Genomic DNA, 25,035 nt, shown 5'->3' on the forward strand with positions numbered 1-25,035 from the left:
ACAAAAGAGAAATACCATTCTGTATTTCTTGTAGCAACCCAGTTAAGGTTTGTGTGTGAGGGAGCATTTTGGAGAAAAGAGACTGGTAGATAAATGTTTAGGTATAATCTAGTTGGAAAACTAAAAACTTCCTATAATAATGTTAAGGTAAGTCAAGAGCAGTAGTAGTCATTGTGTGTTTCGGGTTAACCAAGAAAGCCCTACTGCCCTGTGAAAATTTATTTTCTTTTTTTTTTGAGACGGAGTCTCACTCTGTTCGCCCAGGCTGGAGTGCAGTGGCCGGATCTCAGCTCACTGCAAGCTCCGCCTTCCGGGTTAGGCCATTCTCCTGCCTCAGCCTCCTGAGTAGCTGGGACTACAGGCGCCCGCCACCTCGCCCGGCTAGTTTTTTGTATTTTTTAGTAGAGACGGGTTTTCACCATTTAGCCAGGATGGTCTCGATCTCCTGACCTCGTGATTTGCCCATCTCGGCCTCCCAAAGTGCTGGGATTACAGGCTTGAGCCACCGCGCCCGGCTGAAAATTTATTTTCAAAGTTAGCATTCTTATCAATGGATAACAGTTACAAGGCAAAAAAAAAATAAAGTCAAATATTTTCCGTATTTATTTTATTAAGGAGCACTTACATTATGTATAAATGTTAGCACCAGAAATATTAAGCCTTATCAACTCTCTATGTTTCCTAAGTTTTATCCTGTGGTCAGCATGATAATTAATATGTTACATAACGAAATTAAAAGTCCTCCTTTCTAAGCCCAGAAGACAGGATTAAGCCTCCCTTGATCAGTTTGTTACTTTTTCCTTTTGAGGATAGGTAATTCTATCCTCCATCTCTATTGAAACCCAAGGCAAATGAGAACATAGGTACCCCCCATCTTCCATGGACACGAACACAAATATCTAAGAAGCGTAATTCAGCACAGAGAGAATATAAGTGATATAATGAAGGTACTAAGGGTATGGGCTTTGTGTTGAAACAGACTTGGGTTCAAATGCTGATTCTACCATTTACTAGCTATATGACCTTGCCCAAGTTAGGCACCTTCCGTAAACCTATTTGCATCTCACAGGACTTGTGAGATTAAATGAAAACATTGAAAATAACTTAGCATTCCATCTGGCACATAACAAATATGTCAAGTTCTTTCATGCCTTTGTACATGCCCTTTTTTCTGCAGCATGCCTGAATAATTTCTATAGTCTTCCTTCAAAAACATGGGGTCAAGTTTGTAACACTTCTGGTCATGCCATCTTCTTTGAAATTAAGACAACATCACCTTGTCTGTGATGCTTTCCTTGCCTTTACCTCTATTCCCTGTGCTATGACCTGGTTATTTACTCTTTCTCTCTGAGCTTCCATATACTGTCAGCACTTCTCTCACTGTGCACTATTTCATTTTACATGTTGACCTCCTCCAGAGGGCTAAATGCTAGGAGCATGGACTATGTCTTTTCAACTTTGTATATGTCTTACTAAGCACAGTTTTTGATATACAGTAGGTGCTCAGTAAATACTCACTTGCTGAATGAAGGTATAAATTACTTTTGGGAGCATAGCCAGAAAAGTAGTCTGCAGTCCAGAGCAGGAAGAGGGACTGGGTACAACCAAAGAATTTTTTTCCCCAAAACTGTTATTATGAAAAATTTCCAATATACAGAAAAATTGAAAGAATTACAAGGTAAACATCCAAAAACCTGCCACCTAGATTCTAGAATTAGCATTTTGTAAGAATATACTATATTGCCATTAATTGTAAGCATCATGCTGTACAGTAGACCTGTTAAACTTACTCCACCTATCTAACTATAATTATGTATCCTTTGACCAACATCTCCTCAACACCCCCTTCCTCCTGACCACCACAGCCTCTGGTGACCGCCATTCTACTTTCTAATTCAATGAGGTCAGCTTTTTTTAAGAGTCTGCATATGAGTAAGATCATGTGGTATTTGTTTTTCCGTGCCTGGCATACTTCACTTAATGTAGTATCTTTTAGTTTCATCCATGTTGTTGAAAATGACAGGATTGTCTTTTTTATGGCTTAGTATTCCATTGTGTGTGTGTATATATATATATCACATTTTCTTTATCCATTGATCTGCTGATAAGACTCTTAGGTTGGTTCTGTATCTTGGCTATTGTGAATAGTGCTGTAATAAACATGGGAGTGCAGATCTCTCTTTAATATATTGATTTAATTTCTTTTGTATATATACCCAGTAGTGAGATTGTTGGATCATATGGTAGTTCGAATTTTAATTTTTTGAAGAACATTCATACTGTTTTGAATAATGGTTTTACTAATTTACATTCCCACCAACAATGTGCAAAGGTCTCTTTTTCTCCACATCCTTGCCAACAGTTATCTTTTGTCTTTTGATAGCCATTCTAAAAGGAGTTAGGTGATATCTCATTGCGGTTTTGATTTGCATTTCCAGGACAATTAGTGATACTGAGCATTTTTTCATATTCCTGTTGGCCATTTGTATGTCTTCTTTTAAGGCATGTCTATTCACGTCTTTTGCTTATTTTAAATTGGGTTGTTTGTTTTCTTGCTATTGAGTTGTTTGAGTTCCTCATATAATTTTCATTATTAACCCCTCATCAGATATTTTATTAGTTTGTTTTCACACTGCTAAAAAGAACTGCCTGAGACTGGGTAATTTATAAAGGAAAGAGGTTTAATTGACTCATAGTGCAGCATGGGAGGGAGGTCTCAGGAAATTTACAGTCATGGTGGAAGGCAAAGGGCAAGCAAGGCTCCTTCTTCACAGGGTGGCAAGAAGGAAAACGAATGCAGGAGGAACTACAAAACACTTATAAAACTATCAGATCTCATGAGAACTCACTGACTATCATGAGAACAGCATGGAGGAAACCACTCCCCTGATTCGGTTACCTTCACCTGGTCTCTCCCTTGGCACGTGGGGATTTTGGGGATTGCAATTCAAAATGAGATTTTAGGTGGGGACACAGCCAAATCATATCAGATGTATAGTTTGCAAATAATTTCTCCCATTCTGTAGGTTGTCTCTTCACTCTGTTGGTTGTTTTCTTTGCTATGCAGAAGCTTTTTAGTTTGGTGCAATCCCTTTTTTCTATTTTTACTTTTGTGGTCTATGCCTTTGAAGTCATATCCAAAAAATCATTGCCCAGACCACTGTCCTTGAGCGTTTTCTCTTTATTTTCTTCTAGTAGTTTCATAGTTTCAAGTCTTAATATCTTTAATCCATTTAGAGTTTATTTTTGCAAATGGTGAGAGATAAGGGTCTAACTCTATTATTCTACTTTTGCATATGCAGTTTTCTCAGAACCATATATGGAAGAGACTGTTCTTTCCACATTGTATGTTCTTAGTACCTCTGTTGAAAATCAGTTGGCTCTAAATGTGTGAATTTATTTCTAGGCTCTCTATTCTGTTTCTTGGGTCTAGCTTTCTGTTTTTATCTCAGTCCCATGCTGTTTAGGTTACTATAGCTTTGTTGTATATTTTGAAGCCAAGTCATGTGATGCCTTCAGCTTTGTTCTTTTTGCTCAAGATTGTTTTGGCTAGTCAAGGTCTTTTGTGGTTCAATATAAATCTTAAAGTTTTATTTTTCTGTTTTTGTAAAGAATGTCATTGGCATTTTTATGGGGATTCTATTGAATACATAGGTCACTTTGGACTGTATGGGCATTTTAACAGTATTAATTTTTCCAGTCCATGAACATGGAATATCTTTCCATTTATTTGTTTCTTCAATTTATCTGATCAATATATTACAGTTTTTAGTATACATATCTTTGACTTCCTTGGTTAAATTTATTCCTAAATGTTTTTATAGCTTTATTTCATTTTTAATTTTTAATTTTTAAATTTTGTGGGTACATAGTGGGTATATATATTCATGGGCTACATGAGATGTTTTGATATGGGCACACAATGTGAAATAATCACATCATGGAGAATGGAGTATTCATGCTCAGAAGCATTTATACTTTGTGTTATAAACAATCCAATTACACCCTTTTAGTTATTTTTAAATGTACAATAACGTTATTATTAACTCTAGTCACCCTGTTATGCTATCAAATAGTAGGTCTTACTCATTCTTTCTTCTTTTTTTCTGATTAATCATCCCCACCTTTTCCCTGCATTCTCCCAACAACTACCCTTCTCAGCCTCTGGTAACCATCCTTCTATTCTGTATGTCCGTGAATTCAGTTGTTTTGATTTTTAGATATCACAAATAATTGAGAAAATGTGATGTTTGTTTTTCTGTGCCTGGTTTATTTCACTTAACGTAAAGATCTCCAGTGCCATCCGTGTTGTTGCAATTGGTAGGATATTATTTTTTAAGGCTGAATAGCACTCTGTTGTTTATATGTACCACATATTCTTTATCCATTCATCTGATGATGGACTCTACATTGCTTCCAAGTCTTGGCTAATATGAACAGTGCTATAATAAACATGGGAATGCAGATATCTCTTCAGTATACTCATTTCCTTTCTTTTGATTATACCTAGCAATGGGATTGCTGGATCATATGGTAGTTCCATTTTTAGTGTTTTGAGGAGCCTCCAAACTGTTCTCCATAGTGGTTATACTAATTTACATTTCCATCAACAGTGTATAAAGGTACCCTTTTCTCCACATTTTTGCCAGCATTTGTTATGGCCTGTCTTTCAGATATAAACCTGTAGATATTTTAAATGGAATTGTTTTCTTGATTCTTTTTTCCAACAGTTCACTGTTAGTGCACAGAAATGCTACTAAGACACTTTTATAAGTCGATTTTATATTCTGCAGCTTTACTAAATTCATTTATTAGTTCTAAGTTTTTTGGTACAGTCTTCAGGGTTTTCTATATATAAAATCATGTCATCTGCAGACAGGGACAATTCAGTTTCTTCCTTTCCAATTTGGATGCCTTTTATTTCTTTCTTTTGCCAAATTTCTCTGGCTAAGACTTCCAGTACTGTGTTGAATAGAAGTGAGAGTGGACATCCATATCTTGTTCCAGTTCAGCTTTTCCTCATTCAGCATGATGTTAGCTATGGGTTGTCATATATGGCCATTACCTTTTTGAGGTACATTTCTTTTATATCTAATTTTGAGAGTTTTAAATCATGGAGTGATGCTGAATTTTGTCAAATGATTTTTCTGCATTTATTGAAATGACTTTTATCATTTCTTCTTCTTATGTGATGTATCACATTTATTGATTTACATATAGCGAATCATCCTTGCATCCCTGGGATTAATTACTTGATCATGGTGGGTGATCTTTTTGACGTGGTGTTCTATTTGGCTAATTAGTATTTTGTTGAGAATATTTGCTTGTATGTTTATCATAGATATTGGCCTGTAGTTTTCTTTTGTTGTTGTTGTTGTACCTTTGTCTGGTTTTGGTATCAGAGTAATGCTGGTCTAGCAGAATGAGTTTGGAAATTATTCCTCCTCTTCAATTATTTGGAAGAGTTTGAGAAAATTGGTGTTAGTAGTTTAAATATTTGGTAGAATTCAGCTATATTTTTACATATTTGGTAGTTTTTTAACTATCTTGACTTTTTGTTGATAGGAGACTTTTTATTACTGATTCAGTCTCCTTACTCATCTATTTCTTTATAATTCATCCTTGATCAGTTTTATATGTACACAGATTTATCCATTCTAAGTTATCTAGTTCGTTGGCATATAATTGTTCACAATAATTTCTTATGATTCTTTAATTTCTGTAGTGTCAGTTATAATGTCTCCTTTTTTATCTCTGGTTTTCAGTCTTCTCTCACTCTTTCTTAGTCTAGCTGTTTATTTTATGTTTTCAAATGAACAACTCATTTCATTGATTTTCTTTTTCTTTTTTTTTTTTCTTTTTTGAGACGGATATTAAAATGTCAATTAGGGACTTTTATGAACAAATTTATGTCAGTAACCTTAACAATTTAGATACATTTTTTGAAAAACACAAGTTATTTAAATTGAAACAAAAAGAAAATGAAAATATGGATAGCTCTATTTCCATTAAAGAAATTTAATTCATAATAAAAACCTTTCCAAGGAGAAAACTCTAGGCCCAGATGGTTAAAGAAGAATTAATACCAGTCTTACACAAAACTCTTTCAGAAGCAGAGTGAGAGAGAACACTGACACACTTGTTTTATAAGGCCAGCATAACCCTATACCAAAATGTGTCAGGCATTACCGAAAAAGTTACAGACCAATATTCCTCATAAAATATTCTCCAAGAAACCCCACAAAACAAAACAAAACAAAAAGAATAACAAACTTAATCCAGTAATATAAAGGATAATAACTCTTGACCCAGTTATACAAGGTTGGTCCAGCATTTGAAAATCGATGTATTTTACCACATTAACAGAATAAAGGAGAAAGTAATATGATCATTGTCTTACTGGGGGTCTTTGTTCTTAGAGTTCCCAAGATGGTGGCAGGCTGCTTCCAAGATGGCGGCAAGCCTCTGGTTCTCTGACCTGGGGTTCTTGGCCTCACAGATTCCAAGAAATGGAATCTTGGGCCATGTGGTGAGTGTTATAGCTCTATTAAATACAGCTTGATTAGGACGAACCTTGGGCACTTAGCCTGCGCAGGAACAATGGTGAGCCTGTAGCCCAATTGGGAGTGGCAATGGGCACAGCCTCACTGGATCAGGAGCATAGTAGATACCCTGCCTGATCCGGGGGGATGGAAGTCAGCAGCCAGTGTGCAGCGGTGGCAAACTGCAGTGGTGGACAGTGAGCGAAAGTTCAGCTTGACCCATTACAAACACGAACCAGAAGAGTGTGCAGTTGCAAGATTTAATAGAGTGAAAACAGAGCTCCCATAAAATGGGAGGGGACCCCAAGGGGGTTTCCACTGCCTGCTCGAATGCCTGGGTTTATATCCTGATCATTGTCCCTCCCGCTGTGCTCTCAGGCGATAGATGATTGGCTATTTCTTTACCTCCTGTTTTTGCCTAAGTAGCATTTTAGTGAGCTCTCTTTACTACCTGATTGGTCTGGCGTACGGATGTGAGCTCAGTTGCAAGACCCGTGTTTAAAGGTGGATGCAGTCACCTTCCCAGCTAGACTCTGGGATTCTTAGTCGGCCTAGGAAATCCAGCTAGTCCCGTCTCTCAGTTGTAATAGATGCATGAAAGGCATTTTATAAATTCAGTACCCACAGAAGATAAAACATGCTCAGCAAAGTAAGAATAGAGAGAAACTTCTAAACCTAATGAAGGATATCTATGGAAAATCTGTAGCTAACATACTTCATGGTGAAAGACAATGTTTGACTCCTAGCATCTGGAAGAAGACAAAGATGTCCTTCCTCTTTCAGCACTTACATTCATCATTGTATTGGCATGCACTGTAATATAGTACTGGAGTCCGTGCAGTAGGGCAAGAAAAGAAGGCATATGGCCAGAGGAAGTAAAACACATTCACAAACAACATGGTTATGCATGTAGAAAATCCTAAGAAATAATAAATGGAGATAGATTTACCAGGTTCATGACTGTTAGACTCTATGTTGTGAAGATATCATTCTCCAAATTTACTTACAGATTCAACACAATCCCAGTCAAAATCATGGTAGGCATTCCTAGGAAGACAATAAATTATTTCCTATATGTATATGGAAATGCAAGGAATCTAGAATAAACTGCTTTGCAAAAGATGTAAGTTGTAGAACATAGACTTATCCGGTTTTTAAAACTTCTTATTTCAAAGTGGATTACAGACCTAAATGTAAACACCAAAAAAAAAAAAAAAAAAAACTCTAAAGAAAACATAGGAAAAAATATTCATGACACAGAAACAGGGCATGTACAAACACAAATATGAACCATAAATGACAAAAACTATTAAATTGAACTTTGTCAAAATTGAAACCTGCTCTTTGAAAGACAGCACTAAGAAAATGAAAATGCAAGCCATAGACTGGGAAAACATATTCGTAATATGTATATCTGACAGTGGACTTGGCAATGGTCCCATTGTTTGTGTCCCCTCAAAATTCGTATGTTGAAATCCTAACCACCAAAGTGATACTATTAAGAGATGGAGCCGCCGGGTATGGTGGCTCACGCCTGTAATCCCAGCACTTTGGGAGGCCGAGGTGGGTGGATCACGCCATCAAGAGATGGAGACCATCGTGGCCAACATGGTGAAACCCCGTCTCTACTAAAAATACAAAAAATTAGCCGGGCGTGGTGGCACATGCCTGTAGTCCCAGCTACCTGGGAGGCTGAGGCAGAAGAATCACTTGAACCTGGGAGGTGGAGGTTGCAGTGAGCCGAGATCGTGCCACTGCACTCCAGCCTGGCGACAGAGTGAGACTCCTTCTCAAAAAAAAAAAAAAGAGATGGAGCCTTTGATAGGTGATTGCATCATGATGGCAGAACCCCCAGGAATGGGATTAATGCCTTAATAAAAGAGGCCGGAAGGAGCTTGTTTGCCCCTTCCACCATGTGAGGAGACAATGAAAAGGTACCATTTCTGTGAACCAGGAAACTGACCCTCATCAGACTGGATTGGTTGGTGCCTTGATCTTGGATTTTGTAGCCTCCAAAACTATGAGAAACAAACTTCTTTTGTTTATAAGCTACCTAGTCTGTGGTATTCTGGTTATAGCATCCAGAATGAACTCAGACAGAGTTGTATACAGAACATATACAGAATGAAGAACTATGAATCAACAATAATGAGATGAACAACTCAAACAATTGGGCAGGCTGTAATCCCAGCACTTTGGAAGGCTGAGGTGGGTGGATCACTTGAGCCCAGGAGCTCCAGACCTGGGCAACATGGCAAAACCCCATCTCTACTAAATATAGAAAAAAATTTAGCTGGGTGTGGTGGGGCAGCCTGTAGTCCCAGCTACTCAGGAGGCTGAGGTAGTTCGATCCCTTGAGCCTGGCAGGTGGAGGTTGTGGTGATCATGCCACTGCACTCCAGCCTGGGTGTCAGAGTCAGACCCTGCCTCCAAAAAAACCAAAAAACAAAAACCAACAACACATAATTGGGCAGGAAATTGAACAATCACAAAATAATATGTATCAATTGTCTAAAGGTACATGAAAACATTTTCTGTATCATTAGCTACCAGGGAAATGAAAGTCAAAACTATAGGAATTAATTAAAAGGAAGAAGACTGACAATATCAAGTATTGACAAGGAAGTGAAGCAAGGGGTACTCTCATATGTTGCTGCTAGGGGTGTAATAATTGTATAACCACTTTGGGAAACAATTTGGCAATTTCTTATAAAGATAAACTTACCCTTAATATTTGAAGTTGGAACCTCCATTCCTAGGTATTTATTCAAGGAAAATGAAAATCTGTATCCACAAATACCATGTATATATTTGCAGCCCTATTCATACTAGCCGAAAGCTGGAAACAGAGGAATGAATAAACAGATCGTGGTATATTCCTACAGTATATATTCATGCTACTCACCAATGAAAAGGAGTGAACTGCCGACGCACACAACATGAAAGAATCTCAGGAATGTTATGCTGAGTAAAAGAAGCTAGACACAAAAGCATACATATTATATGAGTACATTATTGTAGGATTTCATTTATATGAAATTTTTAAAAATGCATTTTAAAAACGCAAAACTAATATATTATGATAAAATTCAGATCTGTGGTTGCCTGGAGTGGAGGTGTTTATTAAAGAGAGGCATGGGGGAACATTCTGGAGTGATGGAAATATTTATAATGGCAGGGCGACATAAATGCCCCAGCTCAAGAAACTGTACAATTAAAATGTGTGCCTTTCACTGAATATAAGCTATACATCAATACAGTTTATATTTTTTAGTAAAAGGGAGTTCCAGACTCTGTGGTCTGACAACTTTGGCATATGGGGAATACTACACTTACCCTCCATAAGTGAAGCCTTCCTAGTTATCTTTGATAAGCCTTGTCCTAGACAGAGACAATTTTTATACTGACAAAATAAAAATACATTCTATAAGGCAAATTAAATGGAAATCTCCTCACTAAAATGAAGTACAACACATAGATGGAATACATGGGATGAGATACACATCCTGGACTCTTTGAGAGTCTTTTAAAAATATATTTGGCAGGCTGGGCATGGTGGATTATTATGCCTGTATTCCCAGCACTTTGGGAGGCTGAGGTGAGAGGAACACCTGAGGTCAGGAGTTCAAGACCAGCCTGGCCAAGATGGTGAAACCCATTCTCTACTAAAAATATGAAAATTAGCTGGGTGTGGTGGTGGGCCCTTGTAATTGCAGCTACTCAGGAGGCTGAGGCAGGAAAATTGCTTGAACCTGGGAGGCAGAGGTTGCAGTGAGCCGAGATCATGCCATTGCACTCCAACCTACTGTACAAATCTGTACAACTCCAATGTACAATGTAAAAATGTACATTAGGTGATAAAACTCAGTCTCAAATATATATATATATATATGTGTGTGTGTGTGTGTATATACTGAGGCAGGAAAATTGCTTGAACCTGGGAGGCAGAGGTTGCAGTGAGCCGAGATCATGCCATTGCACTCCAACCTACTGTACAAATCTGTACAACTCCAATGCACAATGTAAAAATGTACATTAGGTGATAAAACTCAGTCTCAAAAATATATATAGTGTGTGTATAAAATATATATACATATTTATATATATATAAAATATATACATGCACACACACATATCGCAACATCTAAATTTTAAAAATCTAATTCAGGGTTCAGTGACTAGACCGTGAAGCCTATTTTTGTACTGCCCCAATGTAAGAATGGTTTTACCTTTTAAAAAGTTGTTTAAAAAAAAAGTCCTATCCCTTAAGAAAAAAAAAGCAACCAGTACTGTAAGTGTTCCCTCAAAGTCTACAATATTTACTTTCTGAACTTTTGCAGAAAAAGCTTTCTAATGCCTATTCTTTGCCCTTTGATCTGCACACTCTACCTGCTGTAACTGATTCAGCCTCTCAAAAACTAATGTCTTTTTTTTTTTTTTTTTGCATTAGAGAATCCTAGATGTTTGTAGTACTAATTAGTATACACTAAGCATACAGCCTTATTTCATTTCCTCTGAAAACTAAGAGAGAATGTTAAGTTGAATGATATGATACTTACTTCCCAAGGAATGCTGTATTTCTTATAAATTGGCCTCTTTGGCTGTATTCCAGATGATGTTAAAGCTGTGGAATAGCCAAAGCACCTGAAATAGCAGGTATATATGTAGCGTGAGGCCCTTAGCCATTTTGCAAAAAGCACGGGGCAATGCTAAATATTTCTGGTTTACCCCGGTGGTATAGATTGGAGGAAACATTTTTACTCTTCAGCCTTCATGAAAAATGGCAGGATAGTTTAAAAGGTCTTTGAGAAATTTTGGAAGTTCTAAAGGGATTTTTTTTTTTTTTTTTTTTTTTTTTGGCGTGGGGTTGTCAGAATAGCAAATCTGCACTACAGTCTCAGAAATATCAAAATTTCCCCCTTTTAGTGCATTTGAACTCACACTTCAACCTTAGAATCTTCTTACTCTCTCCTACCCTTTGCCTCTGCCTCCTGTGGTCTCATACAGCTGATCTCAAACCATAATGGATCTTTTAAAATTAACTTAGGTCCCCTGAGCATCTCTTTATTTCAAAATTTTAAAGATTAACCTGGGATAAAGGGACATAGAGCTGCTTTAGGAAATACACAGCCTCTTTCGGGATCTCACTGTGCTAGTGATACACACATTCAAGTTTGAAAGACCAGTGGAATTGTGGTGGACAGCCCAGGGACAGGAACAAGCAGGAGCCTGGTATGAGCTAACATTTAAGTTAAAATCTGTGACTATTTATGATATTTCTTTCTTTTCATCTTTTCTCTAGGCCTACTCTGTATATGATGAAGACATTGGTTACTGTCAAGGGCAGTCTTTTCTTGCTGCTGTATTACTGCTGCATGTAAGTAACGGTCCATGTGATAAATAGCACAGTGCTGCCAAGTTTATTTTACTTTCTACTGCCTTTGTTCTTCCTTCTTATTTCCCATTTACCTGATGGAGATTACATATGGCATATCTTTTTAAAAATGTACATTAGGTGATAAAATAAGAGATATTATGTCAAAAATAGGACAGTTTCTCAATGGAATTAGTTTTGTTGGCTAGAAAAGGATAAATTGCTTATTTGGAGTTATTTTTAACTAGAATTCTCTGGAATTAAAGAAGTCGGTGTAACTGCCCAAATATCAGGACCTGGACCGTTAAGACCCACTGTACTGTGACAAAAAAGTCCTTTATCATTTCTGCGATGTATTTTTATATATCTTCTTTCCTGTCAGTTACCTTCATTTGACAGATCATTTATTGAGCATCAATTGTCAGGTACTGGGCTATGAAGTGGGGTTATAAAGATGAATCATTTATAATTTATGTTCTCAAAGGCTTCATAGTCCAAGATGGGGCACAGATAATGTAGGCATGCACTTACAATTTTTATTCTCTTTTATGTGTCTTTATTTTTCTGATGACAAAAATAATACATACTCATTAAATAACTTACAGTATGCTAAGGGAAAGTGATACACAGGTTAAGAGAATAGAGAAGAGAATTACCCAACCAAGCTCTGCCAGAACTTTCAGAAAAGACTTTCTGGAGGAGTTGGCAGCTTTGTCAAGACATAAATGAGATTGGAGAAGGTGAGAGGGGAAAGGGAAGGGAAAAGAATTATTGACAAAAGTCACAATATAGAAAATGTATGGAAATATGATAGGGCACAGTATACAAAGGAAACAATATGAAATTACAGTTTACTATAGCAATTGTACACAGGGAGTGGTATGATGTAAAAATAGTAAGATGGGAAATTGTGAAGACTTTGTAATATGTCAAAAATGCAGACTTTATTCTAGAGCTAATGAGGAGCCATTGATCACTTGGGAGCAAGGGAATAATACAGTCATATGATCATTTTAGATAAATTATTTTCATACCTGTGTAAAGGGCAGAATTAAAGGAAACAGACAGCAGCAGAGAGACCAGGTAGAAAATATCAATATGGCCAGGCATAGTGGCTCACACCTGTAATCTCACAACTTTGGGAGGTTGAGGCAGGAGGATCACCTGAGCCCAGGAATTTGAAACCAGCCTAGGCAATATAGTGAGACACCATCTCTACCACACACACACAAAAGGTATCTGGGCATGGTGGTGAGCACCCATAGTTGTGGTCAGCACCCGTAGTGGTGTTGAGCTACCTGGGAGGCTGAAGTGGGAAGATCACTTGAGCCTGGGAGGTCAAGGCTGAAGTGAGTCTTGATTGCATCACTGCAGTCCAACTTGGGCAACAGAAGGAGACTCTGTCTCAAAAAAATAATAATAATAAAAAGGAAAAGTAAATGTCAATTTAAATGAGAGATGTTGAGAGCCCAGAGAAAAGCAGAATTAAGAAACATTCAGGGAGCAAAATTGTTAGGTTTGTGGATGGACTGGCAAAGGAGCAGTCAGAGGTGACATATCTAGTTTCCTGGCTTTGGTGGCTGGATGAATGTTGTATTTTGAGATTGAATGAAGGAAAAAGTTTAGGAGTTGATGAGTTCTTTTTTTTTTTTTTGAGACGGAGTCTCGCTTGGTCGCCCAGGCTGGAGTACAGTGGTGCCATCTCGGCTCACTGCAAACTGCGCCTCCGGGTTCATGCCATTCTCCTGCCTCAGCTTCCCGAGTAGCTGGGACTACAGGCACCTGCCACCAGACCTGGCTAATTTTTTTGTATTTTTAGTAGAGACTGGGTTTCACCATGTTAGCCAGGATGGTCTCGATCTCCTGACCTCGTGATCCGCCCGCCAAAGTGCTGAGATTACAGGCGTGAGCCACCGTGCCCGGCCTTTTTTTTTTGAGATGAAGTCTTGCTCTGTCATTCAGGCTGGAGTGCAGTGGCACAAACTTAGCTCACTGCAACCTCCACCTCCCAGGTTCAAGTGATTCTCTTGCCGCAGCCTCCCAAGTAGCTGAGATTACAGGCATGTGCCACCACACCTGGCTAATTTTTGTATTTTTAGTAGATGGGGTTTCCCCATGTTAGCCAGGTTGGTCTTGAACCCCTGATCTCAAGTGTTCCATCTACCTCGGCCTCCTAAAGTGCTGGGACTGCAGGCAGGAGCCATTGCACCCGTCCAGTGATAAGTTTTGTTTCCAATTATCTGAGTTGAGGTTATTCCTGGGACATCTATGTGGAGATAGATGTTCAGCAGCCAGTTGCATACTAGAGATTAATGCTGGAGGAGAAATGAAAGCTGAAGTCATGAGACTACATCAGATTGTCTAGAAGAATGAATAGAGTAAAAAGATTAAATCCCAGGAACAGCAAACATTAGAAGGGATGATGAGGAAGTAAAATCCTTAAAGAAGTTCAGATTCTCAATAGGGAGGAAGCAATGAATTGTGTCAAATGTAACAGAGAGGTCCAACAAGTTTAAAAGGAAAGCATTGTTTAGCATTCTGGAAGTGAAGAGCAATTATAATAGATTCATGGTCCTAATTCTGAAAACCTGATTTTAATTATAATAGTTCTATTATGATTTTCACTTTGTCTCTCTTTGAGATTGATTTTTTTTCCTCTGTTGCGTTATTGTCTGTTTATGACAGTTTCTATCTTCTTGTTATTCTTCTTTCTTTGATATCTCTACATCTCACCTTTTTGGGACTTCCTGTGATGACCAGTTACTTTATAATCACAAATTCTCAGGGGCCCTTGTTCCCCTTCTAAACCCAGTAGAATCTAGAATAGTCAGGTCCCTACCCTAAGAGGCTGGAGACCATACCCAGTGACATGGATGTTTTCTTCAAGGTTCAGAGCCATCTTTCTTCTAAAGGAAGCCTTTATAATTACTTGGATGAGAAGCTGAAGTTCAAGACATGGGTGATGAAGCTTTGGTTTGAACAAAGTAATCTTTGTTTTTTGAGATGGAGTCTCGCTGTGTCGCCAGGCTGGAGTGCAGTGGTGTGATCTCAGCTCACTGAAACCTTCGCCTCCTGGCTTCAAGTGATTCTCCTGCCTCAGCCTCCAGAGTAGCTGGGACTACAGGCGCGTGCATCACCATGCCCAACTAATTTTAGTTTTGTTTTTTTTTTTTTTCCAGTGGAGACGGGTTTTACCGTGTTAGCCAGGCTGGTCTTGATCTTCTGACCTCACGATCCTCCCACCTCAGCCTCCCAAAGTGCTGGGATTACAGGCGTAAGCCACCACACCCGGCCACAAAGTAATCTTTGAACATACCGTAGTTTAGCATTTTTAGCCCTGTTTAACATATTACATTAAATGCTACCATAGTTTAGCATTTTAGCCCTGTTTAACATATTATATTTATAAATGTTCAGTGAGAAGAATATCTCTCTGAGAAATCTGTTTTGGATTTTACAGGAGTTTGGGTTAATTGTAAGTTCATAATTATTTGGAAACACCCTCCCCACCCCCGCCCCCAAAGAGAGAAAGAGAGAGATTCAAATAACTAGAGAGCTCAAATACCTAGAATGTTTTTCTACATTATGTACTCTACTATTATAAGGGCCATGTGATGAGTCAGCCTTTGTGAAATGCAACAAGATAGTTTCCAGTGTATGTTACAAGAGGGACAGAAATTTGGTCTAGTATCTCACACTTTCTACATTAATAGAATTATTCAGTGTTGTCATGGCTTTTGTAAAAGTAACTTGAAATATAGAAATCCTTTTAGAATCCTTAAGAGAAAGATGAACTAATATTCAGCATTCTGTTAATGAAAAACATATCATATTCTAATTTTTAATTGGCAGTGTGTTTGATGATTCTGTTAATTAGTATATTCCATTAACTAACCACCCCATCCATTCAACCAATTTGAATAACAGAAGTTAACTGTAATTTATTTTTTACTATATTTTTGTCTCCCTGGTTTAAACAAATGGAAGAATACGGACTGGTTTAAACAATTCATCAAACACACTATCTCAGGTTCCAGGGAGATACATTATTAGGGTCTTACTGACTAATTTGTTATCAGTTACATAAGCTATTGCTTCTTTTTGCTGCCAGACATCTTTGGAAGCTCCATATTAATCACTGTCAGAGCCTGCTTCTTTTTGGGTTGCTGTCCTTTCCTCACCCATAGTCATTTATATTTCACATTCATTGCTTGAGAAGAAAGTAAGACCAAAAATGAAAGTATGTTCAAAAACAGTTTTGAATTTTTAGGATTTTTTTCATGTCTAAGTAGTTTAAAGAATTAATTAGCCTCCTCTTGTACTTGGAAATTTCTAGATGCTTTGACAATAGCTTTGTAACGTGTAGTAGTTTAGGCAGTGAGAATTAAATGTTTATCACAGTAGACTCTTATACATCCATTTATGAAATTACAAGAGATTTGTCATTTACAGTTGGAGAATGTTATAGTACAGATTGCCTGCAACCATTACAATGTTCAACTGCATTTGTAATCAAATATACAATAATAATTTGTAATTTCATAATAATAATATTAGTCTTTATCTCTTAGTCATAATAAATTATGATCTGATTATATTTCACTTACTCTAAAAATTATAGAAAATACCTTAGATAATTTGTAACCAAATATATGTTCTACCATATTTATTGTTAGTAGTTTTAAATTTTTTAATTGAACATGTACCTTTTTAGACATTCAGAAGATTATGTTCTTTGTTAAGGTTAAATTACTGTATGTATACTAATATTGGCATTTATAGAAGCTTTCCAACTCAGGAAGGATTATGTTTGAATAATCTAGCATGTTTAAAACTATTGAATTTTTTTTAAAAAAAATTATGACTAGGCACAATTCCTTTGGAAACTGGTTTGGCTTTATCTAATAAAGATATACACACCCAGAAGTTTTACTCCTAGACATACCTTAGTCAAATTTATGCACTTGTACATTAAAATACTTGTATTACTTTTGTCCTAATAGTGTTTATAACAGTCAAAACACTGAAGCAATTCAAATGTCCACTACTAAAATGTCCAATATTAGAATTGTAATTAGACAGTAAGATGGCTAAATTATGGTATTCTTAGAGTATGAATGCCATACAGCAATGGAAATGAATATTTTACACTACATTGGTTCATACAAATGAATCATATAAACATAAGATTTAGTTAAAAAAAAAGCAAAGTACAACATTACATTTGGTATGATTCCATTTTGCGTAAAGTTCAGTAACAGGCAAAACTAAATTCTATTGTTAGGATGCTACATAGATGGAAAAAACTATAAAGAACACCAATGAAGTGATAACTGTTAAAGTTAGGAAAGTGATTTCTTCAGGGAGAAACTGGGAACCATGACTGAAAAGAGACACAGGGATTTTCAGGGCTATTGACAGTGTTCTCTTTCTTAACATAGATAGTGGTTACATGCATCCTTAAAGTGTACATTTAACTTTTATGCATTTTTCTGCTTGTTGTATTTCAGAGTAAAATAAATTTAAAAATTATAAATTTAAAAATATTTCTCCCCAAAAAGACAGGTTTGGGATAAGATTTAACCAATGGATGTAAATAAGAAGCAGAATTACCTATTACAGATTCCAGAGTCCAAAGTGACAAGATAAAGGCTTCATTTTGAAGTCTCTATCATATGTATGTGTGTGTGTGTATATATATATATATAAGTTAAGCATTTGCTCAAGCCTGTAATCCCAGCACTTTGGGAGGCCGAGGCGGGCGGATCACAAGGTCAGGAGATCGAGACCATCCTGGCTAACACAGTGAAACCCTGTCTCTACTAAAAAGTACAAAAAACTAGCCGGGCGAGGTGGTGGGCGCCTATAGTCCCAGCTACTCGGGAGGCTGAGGCAGGAGAATGGCGTGAACCCGGGAGGTGGAGCTTGCAGTGAGCTGAGATCCGGCCACTGCACTCCAGCCTGGGCGACAGAGCGAGACTCTGTCTCAAAAAAAAAAAAAAAAAAAAATAAGTTAAGCATTTGTGGCATTATATTATTCAAGACTCTTTCTGCTGCATGTGACAGAATTGACTCATATAACTGGGAAATCTAGAGTCAGAGATGATTTTTCACATGATTGACTCCAGAGTTCACATTTTGTCATCAATAATCTGTTTGTATCTCTGCTTTTCTTGAATTTTATTGTCTTCATTATGTTAGTAGACAAAAAAGTGGCCAAAATTACTGTTGGCTCGCCTGGATTCATATGATCTGGACAACTTCATTTAAAAGGGACATTTTTTGCTACCTTGTTTAAAAGGGACTGTCTTACTATATAGCTCCTGCATTTATTTAAAATGACACACAACAACAACAACAACTCACTCTGTTTTTCTTCCTGTTGGACTTTGGCCTGGTTGGGTAGGGCATTCTGATTGTCACAGCCCAGGTCTTTAGTCCAGATCGGTGAACCCCATCAGCCCCATCCTAAACAACAGAATGATCTTCCTATAGGAGGAGGGGTTTTGATATTAGATGATGGGACAATAGGGTGCTGAACAGGCACATCACATCATCTTGAGTGATATACTTACTACAAGGTTTTTAGTGTATTTAAAAAATGAGTCCTATACTTCCAAATCACTTTTCTTTCTAGTTCAATAGAAAGAAGCATTCATTTTTCTATTCCGCGTTAATTCTTATCAAATTCTTTTGAGCCATTTTCCAACATCTCCCTATGTCCTAATATACACAAACATTTTACCTATTTAAAAAATATTTAACTACTATCTTACATCTCTCTGCCTTTTGAAGCTGAACTCTTTCAAGGGATACTGAAAAATACAACTGTGAATTTGGATTGTGGTTAGTTACATGACTTTGGGCAAGTCTCTTCAACTGAGCTTTAGTTTCTTGTTACCATGCTTCTAAGCTTATTATGAGTATTGCGTACCTTATGATGAGCATAAAGAGTCTTACATATTTTGTACCTAGCACAAAAATAGTGCAGTTATGAGATTAAAACCAGGCTTGACTTTATAGACCTATAGTTAGTTACTGGCAAGTCATTTAACTTCTTTGAACTTCACTAGTATTATACTTACAATGTGAAAATAATGCCTACCTTGCAGGATTTTTGCGAGGGTCAAATGGGGTCATGAATGAATATGTCTAATAATGCTAACTGTTGCTGTTATTTATTTATTTTTGTATTTTTAATTTTTTTAAATTTTTATTTTTTGCTGTTATTTTTTTAAATTAATAATTGTTTGCTTTTAAATTAATAATTATTTGCCCAGCCAATTTTCTTTTGGTCCCTGGTCCAACTAATTTGAATGAATTACACATAGGAATCTAATATATCATACAATGATAGAATTTTATGGCTTATAAATTTACATTCAGTTTAAATGTATTAAGCTATTTGATTTAAAGGGAAAATAGATAAATGGCTAGAAGTTTTCATTCTATTTGCTTTTTAATATGTAAACAAAAAATGAAGACATGATAAATAACCTTGAGTTTCAAAATAGTCACTAGCATTCATCTTTTTTTCTTTTTTCTTTCTTTCTTTTTTTTTTGAGAGACAGTCTTGCTCTATGACCCAGGCAGAAGTGCAGTGGTGAGATGTTGGCTCACTGTAGCCTCTTCTCCTGAGTTCAAGGAATTCTCCTGCTTCAGCCTCCCAAGTAGCTGGGATTACAGGCACATGCCACCATGCCTGGCTAATTTTTGTATTTTTAGTAGAGATGATGTTCCACCATGTGGGCCAGTCTGGTCTCAAACTCCTGACCTCAAGTGATCACACACAGCCTCCCAAAGTGCTAGGACTACAGGCATGAGCCACCATGCTGGACCCATTCGTTATTGTTGAAGAAAATTTGGAATATCAGTAGAGTGTTCATCTTCTTCATAGAGAAAGGTAGATCATTCCAAAAAGATGTGAAACACATCATGTGAAGTAGGAAATTTAGTTTTACACTAACTATGGGGATCCCTTTAAATTATCAAAATACAGTTTTACTTCAAAAAATACCTTGATATAAATGATTTCAGGTGCATCTTAAAGACTTGAAATACTTAGCACTGCTTTGTTTTATAGTTTGTTGTGGAGAGAAGTAGTGAGGGCTTGGAGATAGTCTCCATTCAGTGGTCATCACAATTAGTACAAGTGTCAGATCATTATCAACATTTATTAACAAACTGATTATATCACTCAGTTCTCAATTATGCATGTGAGGCAGGTATTTTGTTTTGTATTTCATAAAGCCATGGATGATACTTTGACATCTTAAATTATAATATTTTAATGTTTATCCCCTCTTTTCCTTAATGAAATAACACTGTTAATAAAGTTTCTGTACACAGCAAAAATGGACATTCAGTCTTAGAGACCCACCATATTCCAACATCTTAATATTTTATTTAAAGATGTGTTGTTCAATTATTTATTTTTATTGTAACTTTAGACGAATTGCATAAATTGGATAAATTGGATTATCTTATTCTATGAAGCATTAATCATTGTAATAAGTTAAATAGTCATTTTAGTGCTTTTTTTTTTTAAGTAGGTAGGTACCACCATACTACCTAGTGGAGGAACTGCATGTACTAAGGTGAAGTTTGATAGTATAACCTAGCATTGCATCTCACATCTCGATTGATGTTCTTTATGCCGATTGAGGGATAAGCTGAATAGTCAATACAAAATATAGATAATATGAAAGCTTTTCATATTTAGCATTTGGAATAGAATTATAAGAAATCAAATTTGAATATAGTTGCATTTGGCTGCCGCTTGCTTCTAGCCTTCACACCAATACTTTCCTTCTACATTTTTGTTGGCAGTTACCAACAGATTGCCCTACTTGTGTGGCTTGACTTCATTAAAAAGGCAGATGTATTCAGAATTTAGCTAGTTTATCTTAAAGAAATATTTAACACTTGATATTTATTGAAGGTTTTATGCTAAGAGTTGTGGAGTGGGGAGTACAACATTACAGTAGTGTTTAGAGTTTAGAAGCGCACAAATAACTATAATGGTATACAACAAAGTTTTGGGATTCAGAGAAAGCAAGAGTCTCCTCAGGTTAAAGGGAAATAACAAAGTGCCACTTATGATCAGTTTTAAAAGATCAGTAATATTTTAAAGGCAGAGCTGTGCTATAGAGTATACCCCACCCCAGTTATCCCCTCTGAGCTTGTATGCAAAACTATGTGGAGAACCTTGAAAGTGCAGCTTGTCACTATTTAAGTCATAAAAAGCATAGGGAGGAGGAGGGGGACGTTATTCCTACTGATACACAAGAAATGCTGTCATTTATATGAAAAGCAGCACATTTTTGCTACTTCATGTTAAGAACTTAAATTCCAGCAAATCATTTTAACAGAAAGATCTTAGAGTAAAAATTTTACCTATGCATGTTTATTCTTTTGAGTATCCTTGTATAAAGCACTTTGGTAATTGTCGATGTAAAAGACAGAGTCTCTGTCTTTAAGGAAGGAAAGAGAAGAGAAATTTACATTTAGTGATTGCCAGCAGTATGCATATGTCTCTTAAATATATTTCATTTAATACTTGTAGCATCCCTATGACATAGGTATTATTATTTCTAATTTTTTAGAAGTAAAAAAATCTTAGGCATTAAAAGAGGTTACCTGCTCAAGATCACCCAGCAAGTAATTAAAACCTTACCTGAAATTAACATCTATTGGTATAATTCCAAAATCATGTTTTTCCCCTGCAATGCCTTTTGTATATTCATGATCTGTTTCTGGGCAAAACTTTGAGGGGAATGATTGAATATAGATTCTTGTAGATTATACCTTTATACAAAAGAAAAGTGATAGATTCTCACTAAACCAAAATATAGTTGTCCCTCAGTATTGAGAACTAATGAGGAATTGGTAGCAGCTGCGTGACCTTACTAAAAATAAAAATCAGATCCGCTGCTGTAAACTCTTCACTGATTTCCCACTGCACTTAGAATACATTCCTAACTCTTTATCATGGTCATATCAGTGCTATGTACAGCCAGATCATACCAACTTTTGAGGGCCAACTGTTAAATTTTCAGGAATTCTGTGAACCAGTTGTTAAGCACAGCCGTTGTCAAAAATTAAATGATAAAAACTTACAGTTAAATAACTCACGTTAAAAACAAAAGTAATAAGTACTCAAAATTCATCACTTCTTAGTTATGTTACCACTTTTTATTGTTGTCTGTGCTCTTGAAATTATTTACATTGTCTGTTTTATCTGTATGATAAAAATGGTATATAATGGTGTGCTGCAACTCTACTGTTATGCATCACTTTTCAACTCCAGTCAATTTATTTTCTAGCATTCTACTCTGATCTCTTCCCCTGCCTCCTCTTTATGGTCAGTAATTCATAGATTTGCCCTTTTGAAGCTGTTTTCTAGATCTTGCAGGCATGCCTAATGTCTTTTTATTCTTTTTGTTGTTGTTTCTTCTCTATGTATTTTCAGATAGCCTGTCTTCAAGCTCACTAATTCTTCTGCTTGATCATCTGCTGTTCAGAGACTCTGATATATTTTTAAGTTTGTCAGTTGAATTTTTTAGCTTCAGAATATCTGCTTAATTATTTTTTATTATTTTGGTCTCTTTGTTAACTTTATCTGATAGGATTCTGATTTTTTTTCCCTGTATTGTCTTGAAGTCATTGAGCTTCCTCAAAGTAGCTATTCTGAATTCTCTTAAATGTCACATATCTCTCACTCCAGAATTGGTCCCTGGTACCTTGTTTAGTTCGTTTGATGAGGTCATGTTTTCCTGGGTATTCTCAATGCTTGTGGATGTTCATCGATATTTGGGCATTGAAAAGTTAGGTATTTAATCTTCATAGTCTGGACTTATTTGTACCCATCCTTTTTGAGAAGGCTTTCTAAAGGGAGTTAAGTGTTGTGATCTAAATCTTAAGTCACTGAAGTCATATCTGCATTAGGGGATGAGCCAAGCCAAATAATGCTGCAATTTTTGCAGACTCGCAGAGATTGAGGCTTGGTGGGCTTGGGTAAGATCTGAGAGAATTCCATCATTCCTAGAATCTCTTTTTCTCTTCTCTCACTTTCCCCCAAATAAATGGAGTTTTTTTTTCTCCTCATGCTGGGCTTCCTGGAGTTGAGGAGCAGGTGACACAAGCACTAGCCACTACAGCTAGGACTGGCTACTAAGCTGCGACTGTACTTGGTCACACCTGAAGCCAGCATGGTACCTGGTGACTACTGCCTGGTTACTGCTGGTGTTTATTCAAGGCCCCAGGGTCTTTACATTCAGGGTAGCAGGCTTCCTTCTGGCCCAGGATGGATCTAGAAATCCTGTTCAGGAGCTAGCGTCTGGACTCAGGGGATTCAGGACTCTGCTTCATGTTACTATGGCTGAACTGGTACTCAAGTTGCAAGACAAAGTCCTCTTTACTCTTTCCTTTCTTTTCCACAAGCAGAAAAGGGGTATCTCCCAGGCTGCCCTGCCTGGAGTTGGGGAAGGGGTGTATGTGTGGCCACGCTTGCTTTTTTGTTGTTGTTTCTATTTGATTCCTTGGCTATCCCAGTTGGTGTTTCACTGGATCGTATGTACCCCAAGTTCACTGGCTTCAAGCCAAGCACAGCACCAGGACTTGCCGAAAGATTGTGATACTTGTGGCCTAGACCGCTTTTCAATTTGTTCAGGACACCAGGGCACTTTAGTCTGCCAGGGGGCTTCCCCTCTGACTGGGGCCAGTCTAAATCCTTCCTTCTTGGGTGCCTGCTAAATTCTGTCCTGTGTTGTGTTCTGCTGTGACAGGGCAGCACTGAGTACCAATGCAAAGTCCCTGCACTCTCCTTTTCCCAAGTGCATGGATTCATTCTCTACACATGTTGGGGGGATAGGATAGGTGTGGTGTAGACAATGTAAGACTGTTTTTTCTACCCTCTTCAGTGCCTTTTTCCTTGATATCATGTTAAAGCCAGGTACTGTGATCAGTCACCTGAATTTTTGTTTTTTATGAAGGTGTTTCTTGCGTGGATAGTTGTTCAATTTGGTGTTCTTGAGGGAGGATGATTGCTGAAGGATGATTGCTATTTGGCCATCTAGCTCTGCCTCCTCCAAAATTGTCTCTGGTGTTTACGTTTACTTCCAACACTCAACATTCCCTAGTCCAGGACTTCTGCATCCCTATGAAACTCAAGCTGAGTTGCCTGTTTACTCGTCCCCTAGGGAGGCACTATACCTTTATCTCTGTATCCCTAAAGCCTAGAACAGTGCCTGCACCTCATCTGTTCAGTGACTATATGTATGAATGCCAAAAGGCACATAAACCTTTTATTTGCCCTAATGATTTTACCACATTCAAAGAAATAAAAACATATTCCCTTTATAAGATACCAGATGGTAAGACATTCAACTAATTGTCGTTTACTTAGAAAGAGAAAGACTTAAGTGAATTAGTGTCTCTAGGACTGGCTATAGTTATCTTTTTTTTTTTTTTCCTCTTTTGAGCAGAGTCTCAAAACTCCAGGCTGGAGTGCAGTGGTGCGATCTCAGCTCACTGCAACCTCCACCTCCCGGATTCAAGCAATTCTTCTGCCTTAGCTTCCCCAGTACCCGGGATTACACGTACGCACCACCATGCCCAGCTATTTTGTATTTTTAGTAGAGAGGGGCTTCCTCATGTTGGCCAGGCTGGTCTCGAACTCCTGACCTCAGGTGATCCACCTGCCTTGGCCTCCCAAAGTTGTGGGATTACAGGCGTGAGCTACTGCGCCCGACCTGGCTACAGTTATTTTACATGCAGCTATTTTGTATAGACATTTGAGTAGAGATCTGAGAGGAAGATGAGGAGGCTTACAACTTGTTAAGAGAAGTATTCTTGGCCATATATGTTCAAGTTAGTGTCACTTGAAGTATTGATGACAAAGTAGTAAAGAATACAATGTAATTGTATCATAAATAACCAAATGGAAACTGAAAAATAGCTGCTAACTTGAATAGCTGAGGTCAGTGGCCAGAAATTTTGAAAAGGTCTCGAACAACTCATAGATAAAAAGAAAATAAGCAAATGTTTAAAGAATCAAAATGAAAACACTATAGTGTATTTATTTAATTTTAGGAGATGTTGTTTAACAAATTTGGGTGT

General features: G+C 37.2%; 1 protein-coding gene across 2 annotated transcripts in view; it reads left to right on the top strand.

The window, feature by feature from the left end:
• RABGAP1L (RAB GTPase activating protein 1 like) overlaps positions 1-25,035 on the top strand; it is a 781,286-nt gene that overhangs the window by 449,354 nt on the left and 306,897 nt on the right. For both annotated transcript variants that reach the window (XM_010367378.2, XM_010367376.2), the window contains exon 15: positions 11,845-11,919. In XM_010367378.2, coding sequence (XP_010365680.1) covers positions 11,845-11,919 — 75 coding nt within the window. The remainder of the gene's footprint in view (positions 1-11,844; positions 11,920-25,035) is intronic.

Source organism: Rhinopithecus roxellana, chromosome 8, assembly GCF_007565055.1.
Source record: "Rhinopithecus roxellana isolate Shanxi Qingling chromosome 8, ASM756505v1, whole genome shotgun sequence".
Taxonomy (NCBI): domain Eukaryota; kingdom Metazoa; phylum Chordata; class Mammalia; order Primates; family Cercopithecidae; genus Rhinopithecus; species Rhinopithecus roxellana.